General features: G+C 26.3%; 2 protein-coding genes and 1 long non-coding RNA gene across 4 annotated transcripts in view; 1 reads left to right on the forward strand and 2 right to left on the reverse strand.

Annotated features, from left to right (window-relative positions):
- Positions 1–24814, forward strand: part of LOC129983581 (beta-alanine-activating enzyme-like) — a 42551-nt gene that overhangs the window by 17458 nt on the left and 279 nt on the right. Inside the window, exons 9-14 of one of the 2 annotated variants that reach the window (XM_056093111.1) lie at positions 1960–2435; positions 3750–3901; positions 5285–5445; positions 7426–7551; positions 9233–9364; positions 14342–14564. In XM_056093111.1, coding sequence (XP_055949086.1) covers positions 1960–2435; positions 3750–3901; positions 5285–5445; positions 7426–7551; positions 9233–9364; positions 14342–14564 — 1270 coding nt within the window. Of the gene's footprint in view, positions 1–1959; positions 2436–3749; positions 3902–5284; positions 5446–7425; positions 7552–9232; positions 9365–14341; positions 15029–24814 lie in introns of those variants that run through there. The other variant, XM_056093110.1, reaches the window with a different exon arrangement.
- Positions 12804–17372, reverse strand: LOC129983585 (uncharacterized). The gene is made up of 3 exons (XR_008785424.1): positions 17141–17372; positions 15535–15625; positions 12804–13974 (listed from the first exon to the last, which is right to left on the reverse strand). It is a non-coding gene; the product is annotated as an uncharacterized LOC129983585 (long non-coding RNA).
- On the reverse strand, positions 21351–24654 carry LOC129983583 (ER membrane protein complex subunit 1-like). Its single transcript, XM_056093112.1, has one exon. It carries the CDS (start codon positions 24491–24493, stop codon positions 21749–21751), a length of 2745 nt encoding a protein of 914 aa, XP_055949087.1. The 5' UTR covers positions 24494–24654; the 3' UTR covers positions 21351–21748.

The raw sequence follows: 24814 nt of genomic DNA on the forward strand, positions 1-24814 counted from the left end.
ATTTGATTAAATATGGATTTTTTTTATTATGTTTTTTTTCCCTCATCAATTCCTGAGCCCTTTGTATTTTTAAGTACTTGATTGCAAGTGATAATTTTTGATGTATGACAAAGAGAAATTTTATTCTTTACTTGTTCCTGTTGCAATTTCATTAGTTTTTTTAGTTGTTGTTGCTGCTTCAATCTGTATTTTGTTACAGGATGCTGAGGATGGCTTATTTTAAAACAGTGCAGGTCTGCTTCTAATTTCCTAATTTTTCAGTGTTTGAATAGATTGATTTTGTGCATGTGAAAATTAATAATGGAAATATATTGATTTTTTTTGTAAATAAATTTCTATTATCAAATGTAAGTTCTTTTATTATATTTAGTCGGCTTTGATATTGAATACTGATTGGAGACAATTTTTGAAGCTCTTTTGAAAAGACTTTTATCAATGGGATCTTTAATGCCCTGCCAGATACTTGCAGTTTATTTTTCTCTATTATTTAATTTTTAACTTTAATTATTTAATTGTATTCATTGTTTTTAATAGATTTGAGGTACATTTTTAATGTTGTTATAATTTCTTCAGTGAATTATTATTTTTTTAATTTTGTCATTTTCTTCTTCATTAATTTTTGCTTGAAAAATAAATTGCTTTACTGTAAGTAGAGTATTTTTGAATTCTATCCATTTTAGAATATTGAACCTTTCATTTGTTGAATTATCCATTCTTAAAGTAATTTTAACTTATAGTTTGTCATTTGGCAGTTTTTCTTCATGTGATTTCATTTAACAGTTTTTAACAAATTTTGAAAGAGTTTAAGAAATTTGAGAACCCCCCAAAACAACATATGAACAAATATTCATTTTCCTTTTTATTCAATGTTGAAAAAGGTCCACGTAATAAATTTTATAATGAACAAAGCATAAAATAGTTTTAAAAATATATTGCACTTTCATAATATACAAACTATGAAATGTGTTTAAATATATGCATTTCATGTAAATTAAGTACCAAATACAAGTGGGCTAAGTATTGCACTATGATTTTGTTTATTTTGATAATTTTTTATTTAGAAATTTAATAAAATAATCAGATTATATTGTATCTGAAACATTTATAAAGCACTTTAAATTTTGGAAACTTTTTAAAATTATCTGTAAGTCAAAAATTTTCATCTTTTGAAATTCTTATAATTCAGCAAAAAGTTCACCATGTTATATGCATACTGTATTAATAAAGAAGATGAAAAATTTAATGTGATATCTTCCTGCTTATGTAAAACATATTAATTACCATGTCATACATTAGTTATCATGTGTACTTCTAACTAAGCATATCCCATGACAGTTTGCTTATATTAGTACTTTTAACTAAACATCCATAGGATGTCACTTGTGCTAGTGTGATATATAGCATGTGTTTTGGTTTCCACAGTTTGGTTTTCATATTTGCAGGAAATAAATGTATTATATAGCATTTCTTTCTTTCTTTTGATGTTACATTATTACCTTTTCATTATCATGATTTATATATTTCCCATGTTATTGATTTTTAACTTGATTCATATGTGTGATTAATCATAATCAATATTTTCCTCTGTTTCTATTTATTAAATAAATTTTAAAAAATCAGTTATTTAAATGTTTTAAAATTTTAACTTTTCTTACTACTTATTATTTCCTTGTATTTTAATTGCATAAAATTATAATAATTGATTTTTGTTATTGTTTTATTCTATTAAGATAAACTCTCTTTCCCAGTATTATTATTGAAAATAATATGCTGCAATTACTTTTTTTCATATAGCTCATATAATGTATTTATATAATGTAATTTTAAATTAATTTGATGTTTTTTACTCCTAGAAGCAAAATAAAATTGGATTGCAAATTTCATTAAAAAAATTAGTATATAAATAAGTATTAATTTATAAATTTCTGCTTTCACTAATATTATTTTCCTTTATTACAGAATTATACTTCTCAAGAAACAGTAACACAAACAGATAATTTTATTCTGAGTGGTGGTGATTCTTTCATGGCTTTACAACTGACATCAGATATTGAATGGGAATTTCAGATGCAACTACCTGAAATTACAGATAAACTTTTAAATTATTCATTTAGAGATGTGTATGAACTTATAAAATCTCATATGCAAGACACACAAGAAATAAATGTTGAATCTCAGAATGCACTTGTTCCCTGTAATGAACTGTCAAATGAATCTGCTCCAAAGAAAACACGCCTTATTAGTTCCGTGTGTTTTGAAGTTGTAACTAGAAGAGGTTATTCCTTAATATGCCAACATGACAAGGTGAAGTCTTGTTACTCCAAAACAATCAATAATGATTTATTCAGCAGTAAAGAATTGTCTTTAAAAATGACCTGTAAATTTGACCTGAAGAAATGTATAGATGCATCACCATGTGTTGCATATTTTTTTGAGTAAGTCTGCTCTATTTTTCATATATATTTGCATTATTGTCCGTGTAGATGAGTATTAGTGTGGCGTCTTCCACTCAGAATAAAAAACAAAAATACTTTGAAAAAAATGTAACTTAAACAATAATGTGTAATAATAAAAATAAATTATATAAGCAGTATCAAAACTTTATTTAAATCTAAAACATACTTAACAAATCTATCAAAAATCTCCTTCAAAATAATAAAAACAGTCTGATACTTATAGAAACCAATGATTTTAGAAATCTCTGCAAACATTTCTTTTGATTGTGTTTAGGAATTTCTATAACTGAGATTATAAATACATTTCGTTTCTCTCAAGTTCTATGGCAAACTTTGCTTTGGATTAGAATTAAATTGAATTTTTTTTTCTTCAAATATGTCAGTTCATCTATCAGTGCTTCATAGAATATTGCTTATTCCATGAAGCACATCCTGTTTTGCAATTACTGCTCTTTTACTTTTTCAGTACTTTAAAAATGATTTATTTATATAATTTTAACCCTCCAAGTATAGTGAGAATTTAATTATTTTCAATTATAGTATATTCAGTTGCAGTTGGCATAAAGTTTATCTCATACCATTGAAGAATTTTTAAAAAAATTCAACAAAAATTTGAAGCAATTAAAAAAAAACCCATCAAAAACCATTATGAAGCCAAATTTTTTAATTTAGACATAAGAATAATTGATAACTTATAGATCACCATAAATGATTAAAAAAAAACAATTTGAATTTTTCTTTCAATATTTTCAGTTTAATTGCTATATTTATTCATGTATATAAATACCAAATGCTCTTACAAAAGCATTTAATTTAAATTAGTTAATATTTTTAAATATCAGTTTTAAAAAAATTAAATATTACTGCAAAATTTCCTCAAAAATATATTTACTCCCTCTCTCCAAAATATTCTGTTATTTTCTTTGCTTTTGTTCTGATGCTCAATCATTACATTTTTAATGGGATTCATTTCAAACTTGCTTCTCTACTTTTGATGCTAAGAAGTTTGAAATATTTTTTTTCCAAATCTAAGAGGTATTTATTATATAATCTGCATAGTTCCTTGTGATATACCTTTGTGTTTTTGTTCCTTTGTTTTGATTTAATTTTTTTCTGGTTTTGAGGGGGAGGGAGCTGTAAAAGACCGATTCCTCTTGATAGTAATAACCTATAAAATATTTTCTAGAGTTATTATTTTTAATTTTGTTTTGTATTTGATTACTTAATTTTTTATTATATTTTTTGTATTGCTTTCTCAATTTTTGTTATATGTATAAATGTTATTATTTTTAGGAGTAATGAACTATTGGGTTTTATTGGTTCACATGCAGGTATATTTTGTTGTTTTAATGTATTGGATTCCTCTCTTAAGTGGACTGTTAAACTTCCAGATAGAATTGAATCTTCATCATGTTTATCATTTTGTGGAAAGTATGTTTATGTTGGTAAGTTTTTCTGTGATGAGGTAGTGTTTGTTAAAGTTCATTTTGATTCTAAACAGATTTTATTAAAAATGGAAACATTTATTTTATTTACTTTTTGTAAATTTCAGGTAGTAGAATTATGCAATAAGGGGCTAACTTTAAAAATCTATGTTTTTATATATGTGTTTTTGTGGAACATTAATAAAAAATTCTAATTTTATATTTACTAAAATTACCTATTATATTATTACTTATTGTCTGGTATGCAATGACTTACATGTGGTTTATATATATTTGTGTGTATGTGTGTGTGTGTGCGTGCATGCACTTTTAAAAGCAATTTTCTTTAGTAATTCTGAAATCAACAAAATAGTGATTAGTTCTTGATTACATTATTTCAGCTGTTTATGCATCTATATTCCATCTATTAAAGATTATTTAAAGATCTTATGTGTGATTTTGTTAACAATAAGTTTTCAAAAAAGTTACAGCAAAATAGAATACTATAAAAATTATAGAATAATTATTATTAATTGTAGAATAATTATTATAATTATTATTAATATAATAGAATACTATAATACTATAATAATACATAATTACTATAACTTATATACATGTATGTGATTTTGCTTATATTATAATTGAGGGTACTTGATATTACTTATGTTATAATTGAGGGGCATCTGTTTATATTCCTGCAAGATGTATAATTCAGCATATAGTATTCTTTATGTATCTTCTTTATTTTATAGAGTAAGGCACTTACTGGTAAATTATCTTGATAGAAAGAGAGTAGCAAATGGATACAATTTTGCTATATAAAATCAATTCCAAAATACACATTTGAAGATACAACTGATTTTGTTAAATATTATATAAAAGCCTGCATTTTCAAAAAAATTGTTTTGTAAATAGTCTTTGCAATGGATTAAAGTTAATTTAAATTTGTAAAGCAGTTTACTGACACATTAGGGCAATTTGTAGTTGTGAACCAAAAATTTATAAATCTGTGATTGGTTTCTAATTGCATAACTGTAACCAGAGAAATAAAGAAAATATTAAATATTCATAATTGGTATTTGCATTTTTTTTTCTTTTTTTCTTCTTGTTTTGATTTACCTAGATAAAGCTTCAAATTGAATTTATTTTGAAATGTGTAATGATTTTCAAAAAATTACTTACCAGGCCCACAGTTTAATTACACATCAGCTACAAACTATAAATTTGAACTATTATAATCTATTATTGATGATGAGACATTGTGAAAACTATCTTGCATAAAACATCAAATTTTCTGATAAATTAAAACAGGGTTATTGAACATCTCTTTGAAATTATTTTAGTTGATATATTAGTCTCTAAATAAATAAACCATCAAATTTATAATTTCTTACATTTTAGGATGCTATGATCATCATCTGTATTGTCTAAATGTTAAAGATGGGAGTATTTTGTGGCTATTCAGTTCAACTGCTGAAATTAAAAGTTCACCCGTTGTTTCATCCCAAAATACTGTGTTTGTAGGCTCTCATGATAAACATCTATATGCAATAAATGGGGAAGTAAGTATGTTTAAAAAAATTGTATTGTAATTTATATAAGATCATATATGAGATTCATTAGATTCTATAAATATAGGATTATTAGCTGTTAAATTATCCTAAATAATAAGCAAAGATATGAAGTAAAATGTTTATGGTTCAGTGTTCGATTCATTTAAAAGAATTCTTGGCTTGGTGTTTATAATAATTGGACATTAATCTCATGAGAAAGTATATATTCTGCTATATTTAGTATATTTTTAAATTTATATTTTCATTCCCTTAATTTTAAGTTTAAACATATGGATGAGGGATGAATAGACAGTCCTCTGCTAAGAACTTTTCTGCTGAAAAGCCTAATATTTGTCCAAAAATGCCAGAAATGAACCTCCAGTGATAAGCAAATGATTGCATTCTCTGTTGAATAATTTCATCTAACAAGTAAGTGGATAGTAGTGCATATCACAAGAAACATGGAAGATAAAACTTTCTGAAACCACTTATGAATAAATACAAACACATGAAATTATTTTCCTAATTTGCAAAGACTTTGTGGCTTTATGTGGCGCTATTCAACACTGGAGACCAAATTAAATTTGCATTGTTTCTTGCTGACCTTATATACTTTCATATGCAAGTAGTGTCACTGGCATACATGGCGTCTTCAAATATAATGTTTCACACAACTAAAACAGTATATGAGTGGCAAAAAGAACACTGAGATGAATTCATAATATTGCTCTAGCCTCCCAATTCCCTGATTAAAATCCATCTGACAATCACTGGTCTTGAATGAGATCACCATGATCATAATGTTTGATCTTTAGTTCAAACTCTTCCCCTCCCACTTACACACACTCTCCATATGTTTCAATTGCTTTAGAGTCAGTATAGCTCAATAACCTTGTGACAACTTTCCAGCATCTTGTCCCTTTGCAGCCAGTAGGCTGCTGTATGTACCAAACATGTGAGTATCTCTAGATATCAGTTTGTGGTCCCATTAACATTACTAAAATGTATGGAAATAAAATTATAAAACTTTATTAATTCATTGTAATTAATTCATATAAGTGTGAGCAGTGTATTGCAGTTATGCAAAATGTGAAGTCCAAATAATCTGAAAAAGTTTCTTTAATACTGTTGTTGTTGCAAATAATAAAATGGATGACATGCAAATAATTTTTTCTTGCAGTGAAAAAAAGTGTATTAGATAATAAGTGGATTTTTTTTTTTATCAAGAACTGGGAACAAAGAAAAATAAGAGTATGAAAATAAAAATAAAAATTTTATGAAGATTTCATTGAATTTTGGTGAAGCACTAACCACTAAACCACCAAGCCTCACATAATTTCTATTTTTGTTAATTATTTTCCTTTTATATTAAAAATGCTTCAATAATATTTACATGAAACATATTTTTTTTTGCGGTGGTATAGCAAGTATAAATGGTGCGTAGTGAGAATGTAATTTTTTCATTTCTTCTATCACATTTAGCATTCAAAAGTTAAATAAGACTCTAATGTTTCTTCATTGCTTAGTTTGTCAGTTACAAACTAATTGTCCATAACTACTGCAACATCTGCTACATTATAACATTCGTTTGAGACTAATAAGACAAATTTGATGTCCAAAATGAATGCATGAGGATGGCTTCACTGTGCTATTGATTTGTGCTTAACATTATATTTTTAATTGTGATTAAAACTTGTTAATTGTAATTTTATACTAAAGCTAAATATTATTTTATCTAGTTTAATAATTACATATTAAATCATTCATCAATGATAATTTATTATAATTAATGTATGGAAATATTTTGCTTTGAAACATAATGAATTTTGATATATATATTAAATGATGCTTAAAAAGAAAAACATATTCTAAACTGATTGCATATTTTTTTTGTTATATTTAATACTTGAAATTATTTTTACCTATCAATTTAATGTGTCAAACGGAAAAAAAATACTGTGTACAAAATTAAATGTATCACTTTTACAGAATGGAAAACTTATTTGGAAAAAGACAATTGGCAAAGGAAGTATTTTTTCTTCTCCAGCTCTGCTTGAAGAATCTGGAATTCTTTCAGTTGCAACTTTAGATGGCATTCTTTCTATTTTAAAAATGGTTTGTATACTTGTAGACAAAAATATGTCTACTTTCCTTCCTACATTTATGTTTATTTTTCTTTCAATAAATACTAATTAATGTATTTTGTTAACTTCATAAAAGTAAATTCATTTTTTTCTTAAATATGAAGCAGCAAAATTAGTTTATTCAGGGAAGTCTTTTGTAATTTTTAAAAATATATTGTGTCATTTATTTTTAAAATTTATTGTTTATAATATAACACTGCAGTGAATAATGTTTTTGAAACTACCACAGATGTATAGAATTAATTGTGAGAATGGGTAAGGTGCTTATTTTTTTGTGGGGAAGGAAGGATTTGATCTTCTGTTTTTGTGATACTTTTGCTGATAGTTTTCTAGGAAATATTTAACATAAATTTTGTATGAATTATATTTGTATTATATTAAGTGTTTAATCAAAATTAAAAGTGCTTAATCTAAGGTTAAAGTGATTAAGACACTTTATGGACTACTAGTACAAAAATTCTTCTGTTATTTCTATTGTAAACTCTATTGTTTACAAAAATTCTTTACTTTAAATTTTATTATTTTTTTTATCATGAAATTCATTTTTAAGAAAAAAAAATATAGCTACATTTTAGATTTTAATTTAGAATTATTGTTGTGTATTTGTTGTTATCTAATGGAATCTAAAATATGAGACTTTCATTTCTAAATTGTATTTTTTTCATCAAATATTTAATGGAACTTTTTAATATAACTCATCTTTTAAAAAAAAATGTATTACTTTCCACATTCTTAAATATGAAATTGAAAAAGCCTTTAACATTATCAAATATATTTGAAGAAAAATTTTCCCTTTGTGAAAAACATATCCTTGCAGAACAAAGCTTATCAAATCTTATCATTTATAAAAAACAGAACAAAGTAAGATTTAAGTTGGGATTAACTTTGCAAATAACTGTATGCAAATTTTAATTAATGGGAAGCAAAGTTAAGAAAATAGCTATTTTTGGAAGAAGTATGTAATGAAGAATGCCATTTTCATACATATTAATACAAAACAGTGCATATTTAAATAATATTCTTTCACAAAATAGAACTATTTCAATACCAGTAACTTCATAAAATCCTATAAATGCCTTAAACATCTCAATAACTTTTTTTCTTCTGCTAAATTTCTCCATAACTTTTTTTTACTGTCCTTTACCTTGCAGCTGAACTATATTATTAGAATTAGTTTTGTTAACTCTTTTAATATTAATCCTTTTTCAATTGAACTGGGGCTTGGCATTTTTCCAAGTTTGCAATAATTATTTACTTTTTTGGTTGATCTTGTTCTAAAGTAGAGATTTTGTTTAAGCATTTTTATATGCTTATTAACTATTGATTCTTTGCTTTGTAAACCACTAGCTTGTTATCATCAAGGACATCAATTTCTAAATTTGACAAAACAGGCAGCTTGATCATTTTTCAGGCTCATTCTTTTAAACAAAATGGACAATTATTATTATTATTATTATTTGTATCATATTCTAAAATGAAAAAGTATTTGAAGCAAGAAAGGGAGATAAAGAATTTCATAGCTTCATATTCTCATACATGCATGTATTATTATATTTAATTGTTGCATTCATGTTTGTATCATATTCAGTTTTAATTGCATATTATATTCTCAAATATAATATTTTTCCTTTCTTTTTTGTATGTGTATTAAGGATACTGGTACTACTGTTTGGACCTACAGTTATGGAAAACCATTATTTTCCTCTCCATTATTTACTACTTCAGGAATTTTTATTGGTGCCACAAATAATTGTTTTTTGCATTTTAATTTATCTGGTATATTGGTAAGTAAATTATTTTTTAAAATATTTTATATCTTGTTCCAATTTTTTTAAAACTGATTTTGTATTATTAATTTCTTATTATTAATATTTCTTTTATTAACATAAATACATAAATATGCTGTACCCTAAATGTAAATATGTGTATAGCTTTTTTTTTTATTATTTTTTTACAATTTATGAATTGAAATGATTGCATATATTAATACCAGCTGGTATGCATACTTGTATTTGCAGAATAAATTTTAAAGAAAAAGTTTATTTTACACAATTTCCATATTTATTTATTTTCTGTATGCTAATCTTATTTACCTTAATTTTCATTGATATTTCAAATTTATGAGTTAATTTGCTAATAAATTAACTATATAATATTTTGCATTTTCTATTTTATACCATGTCAACCTTTCGATTTATAAATATGGGATATAATTAGTGGCAAAAAATAACTATTACATACAGATGAATTTGTTTATTCAAGACTTAAATATATATTTAAATATGTTTAGAAATTTGCTGTTACTTTGTGCAATATTTTATAAACATTCGTGTTGCAATAGGTTATATCCAATTTCTAATGATGCACAAAATTTTCACAATAAATTAAAATGCATTAAAAGCATTTTTTTAAAATAATTATTCTGAATTGCCATTCTTGTTACTAAGTATATTGAATTTCAATATACTTATAAATTAGAAAAAATAATAAAAAAATCGTCAAGCATTGAAATAAATCAAATGAAAGTTATGAAAAAGGAAATACATTTCAAAATATAAACAATCAAGCTGAAAAGAAAATTAACTTAAATATTAAAGAATTTATTAAAGAATCTCAAAACTTTGTTTTCAAAATAAATTTCTGTGGCATTTTTGATAACTTCATAGAATAATAAATCTAATATTTCTTAATAATTTTGGAATTCTATATTTACACTTATATTTTATCCCTTTGCGTTATTTATTAGTTGGCACTTCTTTTAATAAATGCAATATAAGAAATTGAGAGCATCATTTAAATTGAGTCCATATTTAACTATATTTTCTTGTTTACTTGAGAATAGTTAATATAATTTGCAATAGAAAAATAATCCCACTGTTTCAGTTAACCTTGCTTATGACATTCTGCTATGTAATGTCAGAAAAAAATGTTTTATGTAAGTAATTTCAAGAAATATTATAAAGAACTTTTTAAATGCTTCTAAATTTTATTGATTAAGTAGTAATCCTAAGATATAATATGTTTTAAAGAAATCCATTTTTTTTTCAAAAAAAAATAAAAAAATGCATGAATTAATCTTTTTGTACTGTTTGCTTTTATCATTTTTAGACTTTCTTTTCTTTCTTTTTTTTTTTTTAATCATCAGGTGACCAAATTTGAGATGGTAAATCTAATTATATCATTGAGCTATCTAATCTTAATAATTGTGTGGTGGTAAATGTATTTATAAAAGTTAAAAAAATTTTTATATCTAAAAGATACAAATACATTGATGCTTTAGAAAAATGTATTTTCATAAATCAGTTTATAATGACAGAAATTATGTTAAAGGTTCATTGAGAGCTTCACTACTTCTTTATAGATAATAAATTTAAAGACATAATTTTCATTCAGGATGTCAACAATTCCTGGCCTTGGGCCTATTAATTTTGAAAAAAAAAAAAAAAAAAAAAAAAAACCATATATTTTTCTTTTTTTATTTAATTAAAAATACTATTTTTAACCATGAAGAATGCAGTTTTTTTAAAATGAATTATATCTTTGCCTTAATTTTTTATGATTAGTATAGAATGAGGGTGAAGTAGAGAGTAATTAATAAGTTCCTCGCTTCAAATAAGCTGCATGTTAGAAAAGGCCCTGGGGGGTCTGGACATTAATCTTTTTCGGCATAAGTTATCAAAATTTTTGAACAATAATGAAAAAGCTCAATGAATAGAGTATTTGTTGATCTAAACATAGATTTTAATGTAAATTTTTTTCTTTAAACATTATGTTCCCTCCTCGGGGGTGAGGTAGATCTCTTTTAAGGATACTGCTCATCTAAAGCAATCGATTTGTAAGAAAATCTTCACAGTTGAATTCCTTAAATTTCTTAATAGAGTTATGATATCTTTGGTTCTTAAATACTTTATTTATACTCTAAGAAATTTAAAATATTAAAAATACACAATCGTATATATTTTCTATAAAAATTATTCTAATTCAATCTAATATATGTAAATTGAGTAAAATATTTATTTCAGTTTAATACACATATTAACAAAAAAATTAAAATCTACAAAATAAGATTTGCAAAAAATTATCATTTATTGTATTTGAACTATTAAAATTCAAAATATTTATGAAACTTTAAAAATATTAAATAAAAAATGATAAAAATTGAAAGTCTCATTATTTCATATGAAATGTTTAAAGAGGGTGGTAATATCTATTTGCTTCACAGATAAAATGATCAAAGTTTTGCATATTGAATATATTTTCTATACAAAATTATACTTTTCAAACATAGAAATGAAAGATTTTGTTAAGCTCAAGTGTCCCCATGTGAGGATATCTTTGAAATAAATTTTTATGCCTTCTGAAAGGAAGTTGAATCTTATACAAAATTATGAATTTATGTCTCAAGGATATTGTAGAAGTAAAATCTATTGATTTTTTTTAGAATTTTAATTCTTAAGAAATTAAAAAATTACCATATTGAAGACCAAAAATTGTGATATTTTAAGTCTAAAATTAGTCCCATGAAGAAATTATATTTTTTGTACTATTTTTTTAATTAATCTCTCAATCTTTTTTAATTTTTTCTTTCTTTTTTTGAAAATTGATGATTTTTTCCCCTTCTTTTTTTGTAACGATTATATCAGAAGGAATTAACACTAATATAGTACTTTATGTTTTCCAAAAATTTTTTAATGTGATAATAGTAAATTTCAAAAATTTAATTTGTTAACATGTTTTATCTGTATAATAAATCTCATAATATAGCTTACTAAAATATGGATCTAATATTGAATTTATATAGCTTTAATGTTACTGAGCAAGAATTGAAATCATCACTACTTTTTCATTTTTGTTGTTATTCATCCCTACTTTATAAAAGTGAAAACTCTTTTTCCTTTTTTGAAACATTATATTTAATTTTTAAAATGTAAGCATCTTAGATTTTAAAAAGAGATGAGATTTAAAATTCATTATAAATTTATTCACCTAAAAATATGATTCTAAATTATTTGAACTTTTATACGTTATGTTATATGCTTTTCTAGTCTTAAAAAAAAGTGTTTCTGGTCATTTCATTTTACATTATTGCATTTTTAAAACTAATTTTTTAACTTTAAACAATGTAACTATAATCACAATTTATTTGGAGCTCCACATTTTTTGCATTATATTTGTGACTGATCTTTTTAAATATACTTTCATTTCCAAAATTAAGGGCCCAAACATAAAATCTGTAAAAACTGATGGAACTATTCACTGTACTGTCACAAAATCTGGCACAGAGATATATTACAATGGGAGAAAGAATATAGCAACATAATAATATGAAAAAGATTTTAATTGTGAATTAAGAAACAGGATATATGAAAAAGTGTTAAATCATGAATCAGAGATAAAGCATTTCTCTCAGAAAAAGTCTGTCTAATATGGAGTGTGACTACCATATCCTGTTATACAAACCTCACAATGAGCTCTCATACTGTTTGTAAGGGTATCAATAAATGTTTGTCACAACAAAGCCGATTCTTCCAAAAAAGTGGTTTTTAACTTCTGGAAGGTTTTGAGAGTGCGGTTACGCTGTGTGATGACTCTTCCTAGGCTATCCCATACATATTCAATAGGGTTGCGATCCAGAATCTTCGAGAGCCATTCCATATGGCGAATGTCCTCTTCTTCAAGAAAATCATCAGTAGCCTGGTATCTGTGTGGACGCGCATTATCGTTTATAAAAATGAAGTCCGGGACAGAGCCCCCGGAACAATTTCACATAGGCTTCAAGTATCTCATCTCTATAGCGATGCTCGGTAACAGTACTCGTATTGAAGACATGTAATGGTATACAACTGCCCATCATTATTCCACTCCTGACAAGGATTTCTTTACCACCAAATCTGTTGATGTATTTTATGTAGGGAGGATAATAGCGATCTCCTTGTTCTACCCAGATAAAGATTTGATGAAGATCACTCTGTATGGTGAATCTTGGCTCACCACTGAAAAGAACCCACCTTATTCTTATTGTGTCTTAGACTGATGTATTTGACTCCACAACAATCGTGCATTCCTGTTGGATGCAAACAAAGGGATGCACAAGACTGGATGCCGGGCGTTGAAAGCCCTTTCACCTAGACATCTATATACTATTTGCCAGGAAATTCTTATTTCAGATGCAGCAATAAAATTACTAGCAAACTGAAAAACCGTTGTCAGCCGTTGACATGCGCTGAAGCCAAGTAGCGATCCAGTGCAGACGTTGTTGCTCTGTGGTGGCTTTGGTCAACCTTCTGGTGACAGACCACTTATTTAGAATTGATTCTAGAGCCTGGATACCACTTGGAACCATCGAACCACCTCTGCTTGTAATTAGCCTGCTTCAAGACTGCCGATGGTATCCCTTTCAAGAAATCATTGAAATGATTATAAGAATTCTCACTGCAAACAGGCTAACTTGTTTATTTTAATGCAATATTCACAAAATTGAAAGCAAAAATTCTAGATGCTTAAATGATCTAATTCCAGTGTTTCTAAAAAAATTAACACTAAATGACTTTTTTTTCTAAAATAAAATTTAAAATTGTTACCGATTATTCAAAACATATAAAATACAAATTCTATCAATTTTGTTTGTAGTAATTTAGAATTATTTTGAAAAACATGTTTGTGACCTTAATTTTGGACATGAGCATATAACAAAGTTTAAAGATGTGCAAATAAAAAAAAATATTTTGCAATGATAAACATCTATTATGTAATTTTCTTAGGGATTTGAGTTTTGTACTAATGGTCCTGTGTTTTCATCCGCCACTACTGCTCTACCACCAGATAATGATCGTATTATATTTGGTTGTCATGATTCTGCTGTATACTGTGTTAATGTTAAAGGGGAAAATGTATGGAAATTTAATAGTGACTCTCCGGTTTATACAACTCCATTTGCCTTTCAGTGGAAAGAAGATAATTATGTTGCTATTGCAACTACAGCAGGTATGATATATATTCTAAGTCAAAGTAATGGTGAAATTAAATATACTTTAAAATGTCTTGGAGAAATATTTTCTTCTCCAGTTGTATTGAATGAATTTTTGATTGTTGGTTGTCGAGATAATTTTGTATATTGTTACCATTTATCTTCTCTTTAATTGTCATAACTACTTGTTTTGAGTATATTTATAAAACATTTTTCTGCAAATATTATTTTTGATTAAAAAAAATGCTTCTGAAGTTATATTTCCCCCCCATTAGCACATTATAAATTATGTATTCTATAAATCTGAAATTCATCAAAAGCCAGAATTATTGTGTTTACATTATTTTATTCTATTACTCTTAAACATCATATCATTCTCCTTAACAATTAGTTTAGCAAACTGTCAATATTTTTTTTTTCTGACACAAACTGAAGATTGCTTTAAGTATATTTGACATATATATTTAGAGGTTGTTATTTAAATCAAAATACCCACTGCCAAAAATCTGTGTTGAAATTGAAAATAAATATTTTAAATATCATTACTTTTTTTATGAAGGAAATCAAAAGATGGAACAATTATAAATAAATGAATTACGGAATAATAAAAAAAAAATTCCAATCTTTTTTTAAATAATTATCATTTACCCTTGACCAAAATCCATTACAAAATTTCACAGGCCTAATGATATAGAGTAGTATGCCTTAGGCACCAATCATAGAAGACACCATAGTGACAAAACTAATGTGTTCATAAGATTTTTAAACCAAATATTATAAGGTAGTGAAAAAACACAGAATCTCTATGGCTAATGGAAGTGAGAATGAAAAACTAAATTATACATCAGCTATCATTTACATTGACTCTCACATTCACATTTAAAGGAGCTAAACTTATGAATAACTGTATATATTTTAGAACAATACAGATATAATATATATTTTAGCATATGTTTGAATCCTCCTGCAAGAATTCTATTTACTTACCTCTCACATAGTTACTCTGCCATTTTTCTTAACTTAATAGTTACAGGAACAGTCCTGTAGCAATCGAATCATAAGGAGAGGGCTATAGAAGCTGGAAAAGATAGATTGTAGTTTTAAATAGTCCGGCATTGAGATACTATTAAGCACGTTTACTTTTCTTTTTAAAGTAAATATGACAGGGGAGGAAGAAAAATAATATTTTTACCAGATTTATTTTTGCTATATAAAAGCACATTGAATGCGATCTAGAGTTGTAACTCTGTTGAGTTTACATAAAGTTGTGAATATATACTTAAAGAGATTAACTATTTTCATTAGAAAAGAATTAGTTTTATTTCTGTTTTCCAAAGGGAAATATTAATGTAATTGGTCATAAAGAGCTCAAATAGATAGAGACATCTAAGAATATTTTCTGAATATATATATTAGTATTTATTCTAACCCCACTTCTGTACAAATTTAAATTGAGATTAGAATTTTTTCCCTCGAAAATATTTAAGAAAAAAAAAATCAATATGTTCGATGATTCTAACCCAGGGATGGCAAACCAGAGGTACGCAACACAATATTTTGGGCATGCAGCTGATCAAAACAGTTTGTAAAATGGCTTGCATGTGACTTCATTTGATAAACTGAATTTTTCCCAATTCGATTGGTTAGAAATCGAAGAATTTGAAATGCAACTGACTGATTTCCAGTCTAGTTCAATGTGGATTCAAAAATTGATTGAAACAGAAAGGTTAATAAGCAACATAAGTAAAAATTCCAGTAACAAAATTTTGGAAACATGGAATTCGATTCTAGCATTTAACTGTTTGAAGAAGCTGGCTCATTCTATTTTAAACATATTTTCATCTTTGCCTGTGAGTCATTTTCAGAGAGGAATACCATTAAAGACTCACTTAGAAACTGTTTGCCAGTTGACTTCAATTCAGCCTGCATTCTGAACATCTTACAATCCTAATATAAATTATTTGCCATCTAATCTGCAACAACAGAAGTCACATTAATGCTACTTTAATTTGAATTACATGTATAACTAAAACGTTTACTACTATACAGTGCAAAATGTATTTTTCAGTAGTAAATAAAGAGTTTTGAGTATTTAGTTTTATTATCTTCCAAAAAATCACAGGCCAAAATTATTTGACAGCACGTCTATATCTCATTAGACATTTCTTTAGAAAAAATGGCATGTTGATCCATAAAGGTTCGCAAACCCTGTTCTAACCATTTATTTTTCATGTTTCATTCTGCTATATTTCAAATATCTAAATATACAAACTGAAAAATTTAGATTTATTAAAGAAGACAAATTAATTGAACTAACAATGTCTCTATAAATATAAGTTGTATTAATATTTAATAAAAGAACTATAATTGATATTAATAAACACTCGATTTTAAGTGATTTGTTCATAATTACAGAAATATGATAATTGTGAAATTAACCATAAAGTATATTCTAAATATCTAGGAATGCAATATTTAAACAGTGCAAAGGAAATAATTAATTAGTAGTTATCTTGCTGTCATAATGTTAAAATAAGATATACAGGAATTAGTGATATATAATACTACAACCAAAGAAACCATTTATTCTTACTAAAAATGAACATGGCTATCATTCTTTCTCCCAAATTTCAATTAACTCCTTCCTTCTGAAAAATCTTCTCTTAAGACGATTAGCTTTCATAAAAATGTTGAAGAAACTTTCAAGTGATGAGAATAAGATAAGCCTTGCATTGTAGTTATCATAGATCATATTGAAGCATGCCAATTTACAACTGATGATTAATAAAGTCTTTTCCTGGTTGAATTTCGTGAATTGCTTATAACATTGCTTCGATCCTAAACAATGAAAATCTATTGTTAGTCCTTTTTTCTTCTTCATACATTTTAAATCTCATTCATCTACATGACATTATTAACATTGAAATAATGATTTTTCTTTAACAGACAAGTGTAATATTATTTTTTTCTTTTAATGAAAGTTATAAAGTAATGAAAATATTGATTGACTAACAAAAGAAGTAAAAAAATTAGTTTGATTTTGATAATTATCTTAAAATCCATTTGCAGAATGTTTTCTTGCAACAGATTATTTTTGCAAGAAATAAAAACCTAAGTTCAACTAAAAAAAGGGGGAGGGATTCATTTTGACTTTTAAAGGATGACTGCATTCATAATTTTAAGCTAGCTCAATTTCTAACTGAACTTTAAAACCTACTTGAAACCTATGCTTCAATATATCATCTATTTATTGACCTTTGTTTTTGTTTTCCTATTGGTGAGAATTTCTTACATCATGCATTTGAGGATTATTTATTAAATGAGCTCTAGAAACAAATTTAATAATTAGTAACCCAAAAGAAAAACTGCTATAACATGAAATTCATTTTTATCTTTGTTTGGGGATAAATCATTTTTAAAAAATGTGTATGCCTCCTCTTCTAATTTAAAACTTTCTTCCACTATTTACTGAATTTTCCATCTGAAGTTTTGTATTTCAAGTGTTGGCATATAAAGAGTTTTTTGTGAATTTTTTAAGCAATTCAATGTTTGCTTAAGTATTATATTCTGGAAATCTAAATTCATTAAAATATTACATAATAAAGAAATTACATTCTTTCATGAAATGATGATTTGGGCTAAATAGTTAACAAATAAGATGTTTCACATGATAGTATTGTCACATTTCCTGTAGAAAAATTGTGCAAGAATATAAGTTGATCTAAAAATAGAAATTGAGATTTATTTGAAAAATAGAGCTCAGTAAACATAAAGAAAATTTTTTTAAAAATGAAAGAATGGATAAAATACCAATTTATACTGAACAAGTTGTTTTATTTTAATATAAGTTGCGTGCAGATTTATTATAAAAGAGAGTATGATTTCTGAAAGTTTTAGCTTGCTAAAAAACAACAATCACAAACAAAGTCAATAAATATTCTTTAACAAGACTGTAAAAGTTAAACACAGGGCTTTATGTGACATTTAGCCTTTGAAATGTGCATTTTCTAACAATTCTTTAAAGTTCAAACACTTAACAATATAGGCTGCAATAAAATAGTTTCTAGTTAATAAATATCTCACTTAAGGATCTATAAGGCAATATTTCAACTAGACATGTATACATGTATATAGCAAATATCCATCATTAAATATTTTACAGTTCATATTGTTCTTGAATGCAATATTAAAAGCATTATATGTTTCCTACAAAGGGAATGTTTGTAGTTAACAGTGTTAGTTTCATGTGTGATACAATGCAAAATGATTCAGAGAAGGATGATAGTAAACAGAACAGTTCTTATATTATCAAAAAATAATGAATAAACATTTCTAAGCTTCAGAAAGAGGCCCTATTTAAATATATATATATACACACACATACACATTCCATTTTTAGTGTTATTTTTAACTTTCACAATTATACTTTTTTGTCCTTACTTTCTTCAATTTATAAATCTAATACTTTTTACAGAATTTCAAATTTTATTCAGTAACTTTTTATGTAAATATAAAAACTCTCAGCATTTCAAAAAAAACAAAATCATAAAATTTGCATTCTACTATATCATTTTCAATTTCATAATATTTACTCAAGAAACTAACTCACAAGGTGTGTAGCTATGCATGATCTAATATCTAGGAATCAAAGAGCTGCTTTCATTGTAATTAAATAACTTATTTAAAATTTATTTTATTTTACAAGTTATGCAACATAAAAAAAATTATTTCTTATATATATATATATATATATATATATATATAATGAAGAATTTATTATGTCTGAGTTCATACTTTAAAAAATGTATTCTTTAGATTTATACATGAAGATTTAATTTAATCTGTTATTTACCCATTTACTTAGGAAATAACAGATTGTATTCACATTTAATAATACATTATTTAGGTGATATAAAAATATATGTTAGGGTTTTCTTTCTTTCTTTTCTTTTAATTTAACTACAACAGAAAATTCAAGAATTTTTATACTTCATCTAGAATAAAAGTACTAAAACAAGTATTTAAACAATAAATAAATGAGTCAACATGAATGTTAACATTATAATTATTGCTTGTTCCTGAATGTTCACTGAACATGGCTTAATACATTAAGTTTCCTTCTTATAAATTTGTGATTCATTTGTCATGAAATCTAAATATAATATTCTCTAATTTTAATCCTGCAAGCACCCTATTATTACAATCTTGTGGTAATCAAATTTAAAGAGGGGGGGGGGAGTTTTAAAGGGAATGAAACTTTTTATATTTAGTTACATAGCTAAAATTTTAAGAATATTTTATTCATAGATGTTTAAGAGTCATTCTTATATGAATTACCTCCTTTTTGAACAGAACACAACAAACAAACAAAAAACCCAGTTATGCTGCTCAAAAGGTTAAAACAGATTAAAATTTTGTCTATGTTAATGAAGTATGAATAATTCCTGTTAAATGCACATATAAAAATTTACACAGTGATTAATGAATAAAGCAGAATGAAATAATCTTATTGAAAGTGATTAAATTATTATATCTTGGCAATACAATTTGAAAATTTCAACTGTAATTTCCTCTAATCTATCATAAGTAAGCAAATATAGTAATTGTTACATATTGATTTTGCCATGGTGCAAGTTTACTCATGTTAATGTAGTTTAGAAGATGAAAAATCAGTATCAGTTTAAATTCCCCCCCCCCCCCCCTTTCCCATCTGATCTGACTTTGAAATCATGTTTCTATATCCAACAATATCTGAAACAGGTTATTAGCCATACAAAATTAATTATAGATATTATTCAGTGTATGTAGAAAATAATTATTATTAAAAAAAATCCTTTCTGCAGAAATTAACTCTTTCATTATAGTGACAAGAGTATAGAGCTTTAAATTTCTTTCCTGGAGCCGTAAACTTTTTCATTATAATGAACAAAAAAGTTTTATATCTTGTAAGTATAGGCACTTCACATTCTTAATTCAAAATACAAGATTTATAATGTTTAAATAATTCATAAAATAAAAAAATAATTTCAATAAATATTCTGCTTTGAAAATAGTATATATTATAAACAAACATTTTCAATTTGCTTTATTTTTCAGATAATATTGGTAAAAAAAAAAAAAAAAAAATACAGTTATGAATCTAACTACCATTTTATTAATATTTATATCATTGAAATAAATTCATAGATATCTTAAGAATATCACGATATTCATTTGAAAAATTCTTAATTTTCATCTTAAAACATTAGCAATTATTCATCTACATTCTTCACAAGAAAAATAGAGATAGATATTTCCCTGAAAGAGACCACTATCTTATATATATACATATATATATTTTTTTCAAAGCAGTGTATTTGAAGTAACTAAACACATTACATTTCAAAATATAATTATGCCAGAAAACTTGAGGGAGAGAAAAAAAACATTCCTTCATATAATTGCATATACATATAAAACAGTATACCTAAAATAATTTTAAGTGATGACTTGTTCATTTCAATGACAGAAAATAATATCTAAATATATTCATACACTTTTATGAAATAAAGATGAATATTTTTAAAAGATGTATTCTTTTTAATTTATATTTGAAGCAAGAGCATGCCATTTAAAAGTAATAAGTAAATATTATATCTAATACTTTTCTGAAAACAATTTTTAAAATTTAAAATAGAGAAGTGAAATATTAACCAGATTTATAATTTGATAAATAAAATATTAAATGCTATTTTATAAACTTTCAATAAATTAATCTTATATGAAAAATATTATCACAGTTCAATGTAATTTTTTTAGAATTATGGATAATAGACAGAAAATAACGGAATTAATATTTGTTATATTTTAAGAGAAAAAGATACACTCTTTGAAAAAATTCAAAATACTTTATGAAGTTACTTTGTTCAAAGTATCATTGAAAGACAATGTAAAATCACTAAATTATCAATACTGCATGCACTCTTTTGCTAATAGATAAAATACATACAAGAAAACAATGATTAAAAAAACACAACCAAAAGTATAAATACAAAATTTAAAAAAAAAATCATAATTTAGGATAAATATCAATTTACATCAGATGCAATTTCAAAATAAATAATATAACAATGATTTTTATAAACATGCTATGGTAATATTTCCAGCATTTATATTACAGTTTTTCTTTGCATAGTATATGATGTATCTGTCCAGTATTTCATTATTTCCATGCAGCTCTGAGTGTTTTGCGAGCTGCTAATCTTTTTGTAGTATATGACAAGGCTACCAATCCTAATAGCACTACACTAATTAAATAATGATCAAAGTCATCTTTAAGAATGTCAAATGTTTTTGATGGAGTCACTCGAGTATAAAATAAATCAAGTCCATGAACAAAAACTAAACAAGTTGATTCTAGGCCAGAAGGTGCAGTGACTATGTCTCGAACTCTTGAAACACTTTGATTATAATTTATGATACCTTCAGTCAAGATAGGAAGTTCTGGAATGTAAGGAATGAGACCTTCTTCTCGATGTTCTGGCAAAGGTGTAATAGGACGTCTTGGATCCAAGAAAGTTTTAGGCAGTTCCAAAATTCCACCAGAAGGTAATGCCATTAAAAGATGCTTGTTGGTCATCCCTCTTTCTGTAACTGTATCTGCCATTGTCACAATAGTTGATGGGAATATAAATGTTTGATGCTCTACAAGAGGTAAAGGAGGTGGTGCAAATGAAGAGAATGCTGTCGTATTACTTTGATATTTTCCTTCAAATAATTCAATTGATGAGATTTCAATTCTTCTAGACTTATCATTGTGATAACTGTAAATAATCCAGTTTTCTGAATGAACAACATGTATAGGACTCTTGCATCTTTTGTGTGATGCCGAGTAAACAACAAGACCAGTAACAATATCAATGAGATAAAGGTTGCAGAAAGTCTTTTGAATTGAGTCATTGCCTTCAGTAAAAACAGCAGCCAAATTTGGATTTAAATATTTATACAAAACACTTCTATCACCCATGACTCTTCCTTGCGAATGCACATGCTCTGAAGGCCTCTTAGTAGCTACATTAATAATTGGCTGGGGTAATTTCATTTTCCATGCTTCAACAGCTTTCAGACTATTAGTTTGATCTGCAGTAAGGGAGTAACCTATCAAGGTACCAGATTCAGGTTCAGCTGTGAACATAAAATGTGAATTTTTATGTCTCGATATATCATGAGATTCTGGATAAACATGAACTCTTAGATCTGAATCTAATAAAAGAATTTCTCTCAAATAATAGCTGAGTGTTCCAACAGGCATTACCTGTATTACAGTATATGGTAAAACTTTTGATTCTATAGTAATACCTGTAATAGGATCAAAAGAATATATGCGACTTTGCTGAGAATGAGCATGCCTTCCCACAGCAGTGCAAACAGGAGGATAAGGAAAATGAGCTGTTGTTCTTTGGACAAATAATGGAAAATAAAGTTTCTCTTTCAAGCTAAAAGGAGATAAATTTTTTTCAAAATGGCTCCAAATAATTAGTCCAGACAGGTTATCAATTCCAAATGCTTTTCCTGGTTTGGTAATAACAACGATTATCTTGTGCAATCCAAATGTATCACGAGTTAGACTTTTCTTATCTATACCAACATGATCACTATCACCTTTAAAACCAACAAGGACACTTAATAAATATGACTGTAATAAATAAACTTGGGACTTTAATCTGTTCAAAAACATGGTAAGAGGATTGGCATCAGGTTGTCCAAATTCTTGTTCAATGTTTGCATCTGTATCTGACAGTGGTAAATCTAATATTTCCGATGATACAATACTAGATAAAGCCTCTTCACGAGTCCACACCAATCTTCCCTGTTGATGAATCACAAGAACTGAATGGTCTTCAAATAACAGCAACATCTTATAGCTAACACCATGATCTTTTTTAATATATGGAAGGATAAAGAATAGTTCCAAGTCCCCATGCTCTTCTGACAAAGAAAATGTTCCATCTAAATTTTCTAATTCTTTTTTAGATTCAATATCTAAAGCTTTTATTTTGTAAGTATTGCTAGATTGTACCAAAGTAAACATCACTAACTTATCTTCTATAATAGTTGATGTAATTTTACTTATGCTAGGTAAAAGTTTAACAAGTTTTATCCCTGGAGGATGAATTTGTAACAGTATTCCACTATCTTCAAGCTGTAGAGCCATTAATGGTTTGTCTGATGATCCTTGATATGGCAAAGCCACTGCTTTCATTTCTTTTAGATTTTGAGTTATTTCAATACCTAGATTTCCTAATGTAACAGGTATAAAGGCACCACTATCTTTAATAGAAAGTAGCTGTAAACTCTTCTTATTGCTCTCAATGCAGACAAAATAGTTACTGGAAATAAAACTACAATTAGAAGATTTATCATACCATGGTGAAGAGATTATATTCGATGTTTTTAAGGATCCTCGTGTGTAACTATATACAGAAACTTTGGTGTGCTGCATAGGTAACATTTCAATTCTAATTATTTCTTTAGTTGAAGAGTTAACTTGAAAGTAAAGTAAAGCAGCATTATTGGGTGTATTAGGAAAAGAAGTTTCCCATAATAAAACGCCTGTATTTGCATCCCAACTTCTAATAAATTGTCCTCCACCACTAACTGTTACCAAATCACCGTTCTCAGAGACAGCATCAATTACACCCGCGTCTCCATTTTCTAAAACTTGTCGCCATATAATACTACCCGTGCGTACGCTTAAACAGGCCAAAACATTTTCCTCTGTTGCAACTATAAATTTCTGTGAACCACCTATGGCAGGATCAATATAGGCAAATTTCACTTTACCAATATATTGCTGCCTCCAATCAAATTTTCCAACTTGATCTTCATAAAGAGAACTAACAATTGCAATTAATATGAAAATAATAGTCAAGTTAATGAAGAAACTAAAATTACCAGATAATGTCATAGTTGGGATTTCAACGTGATTCTTTGTAATACACTAAGAATTTTAACAAAATATAGCATTTAAGTAAACCATGCAAAATACTCTGTTTCAAAAAATCATAATCCAAATATATCTGGATAATACTTAATTGATTATACCTAATTTTCAACTTGCCGATTCTGTTCCTGTACTATATTATGTTGAACTACGGTCACAGTTAAATAAAATATCATAAAAGCAAAACTTAAATAAAATATGCAATATTCTGTAAATCTGTGATTGATGAAGAACATTATTTTCTATGTTTGAATTATAAAAATTTAATTTAGTTTTTTTATTCTA

Source organism: Argiope bruennichi, chromosome 9 (assembly GCF_947563725.1).
Source record: "Argiope bruennichi chromosome 9, qqArgBrue1.1, whole genome shotgun sequence".
Lineage (NCBI taxonomy): Eukaryota > Metazoa > Arthropoda > Arachnida > Araneae > Araneidae > Argiope > Argiope bruennichi.

Coding starts and splice junctions, on each gene's coding strand:
- LOC129983583 (XM_056093112.1), bottom strand. CDS start 24,493: ATGACATTATCTGGTAATTTTAGTTTCTTCATTAACTTGACTATTATT.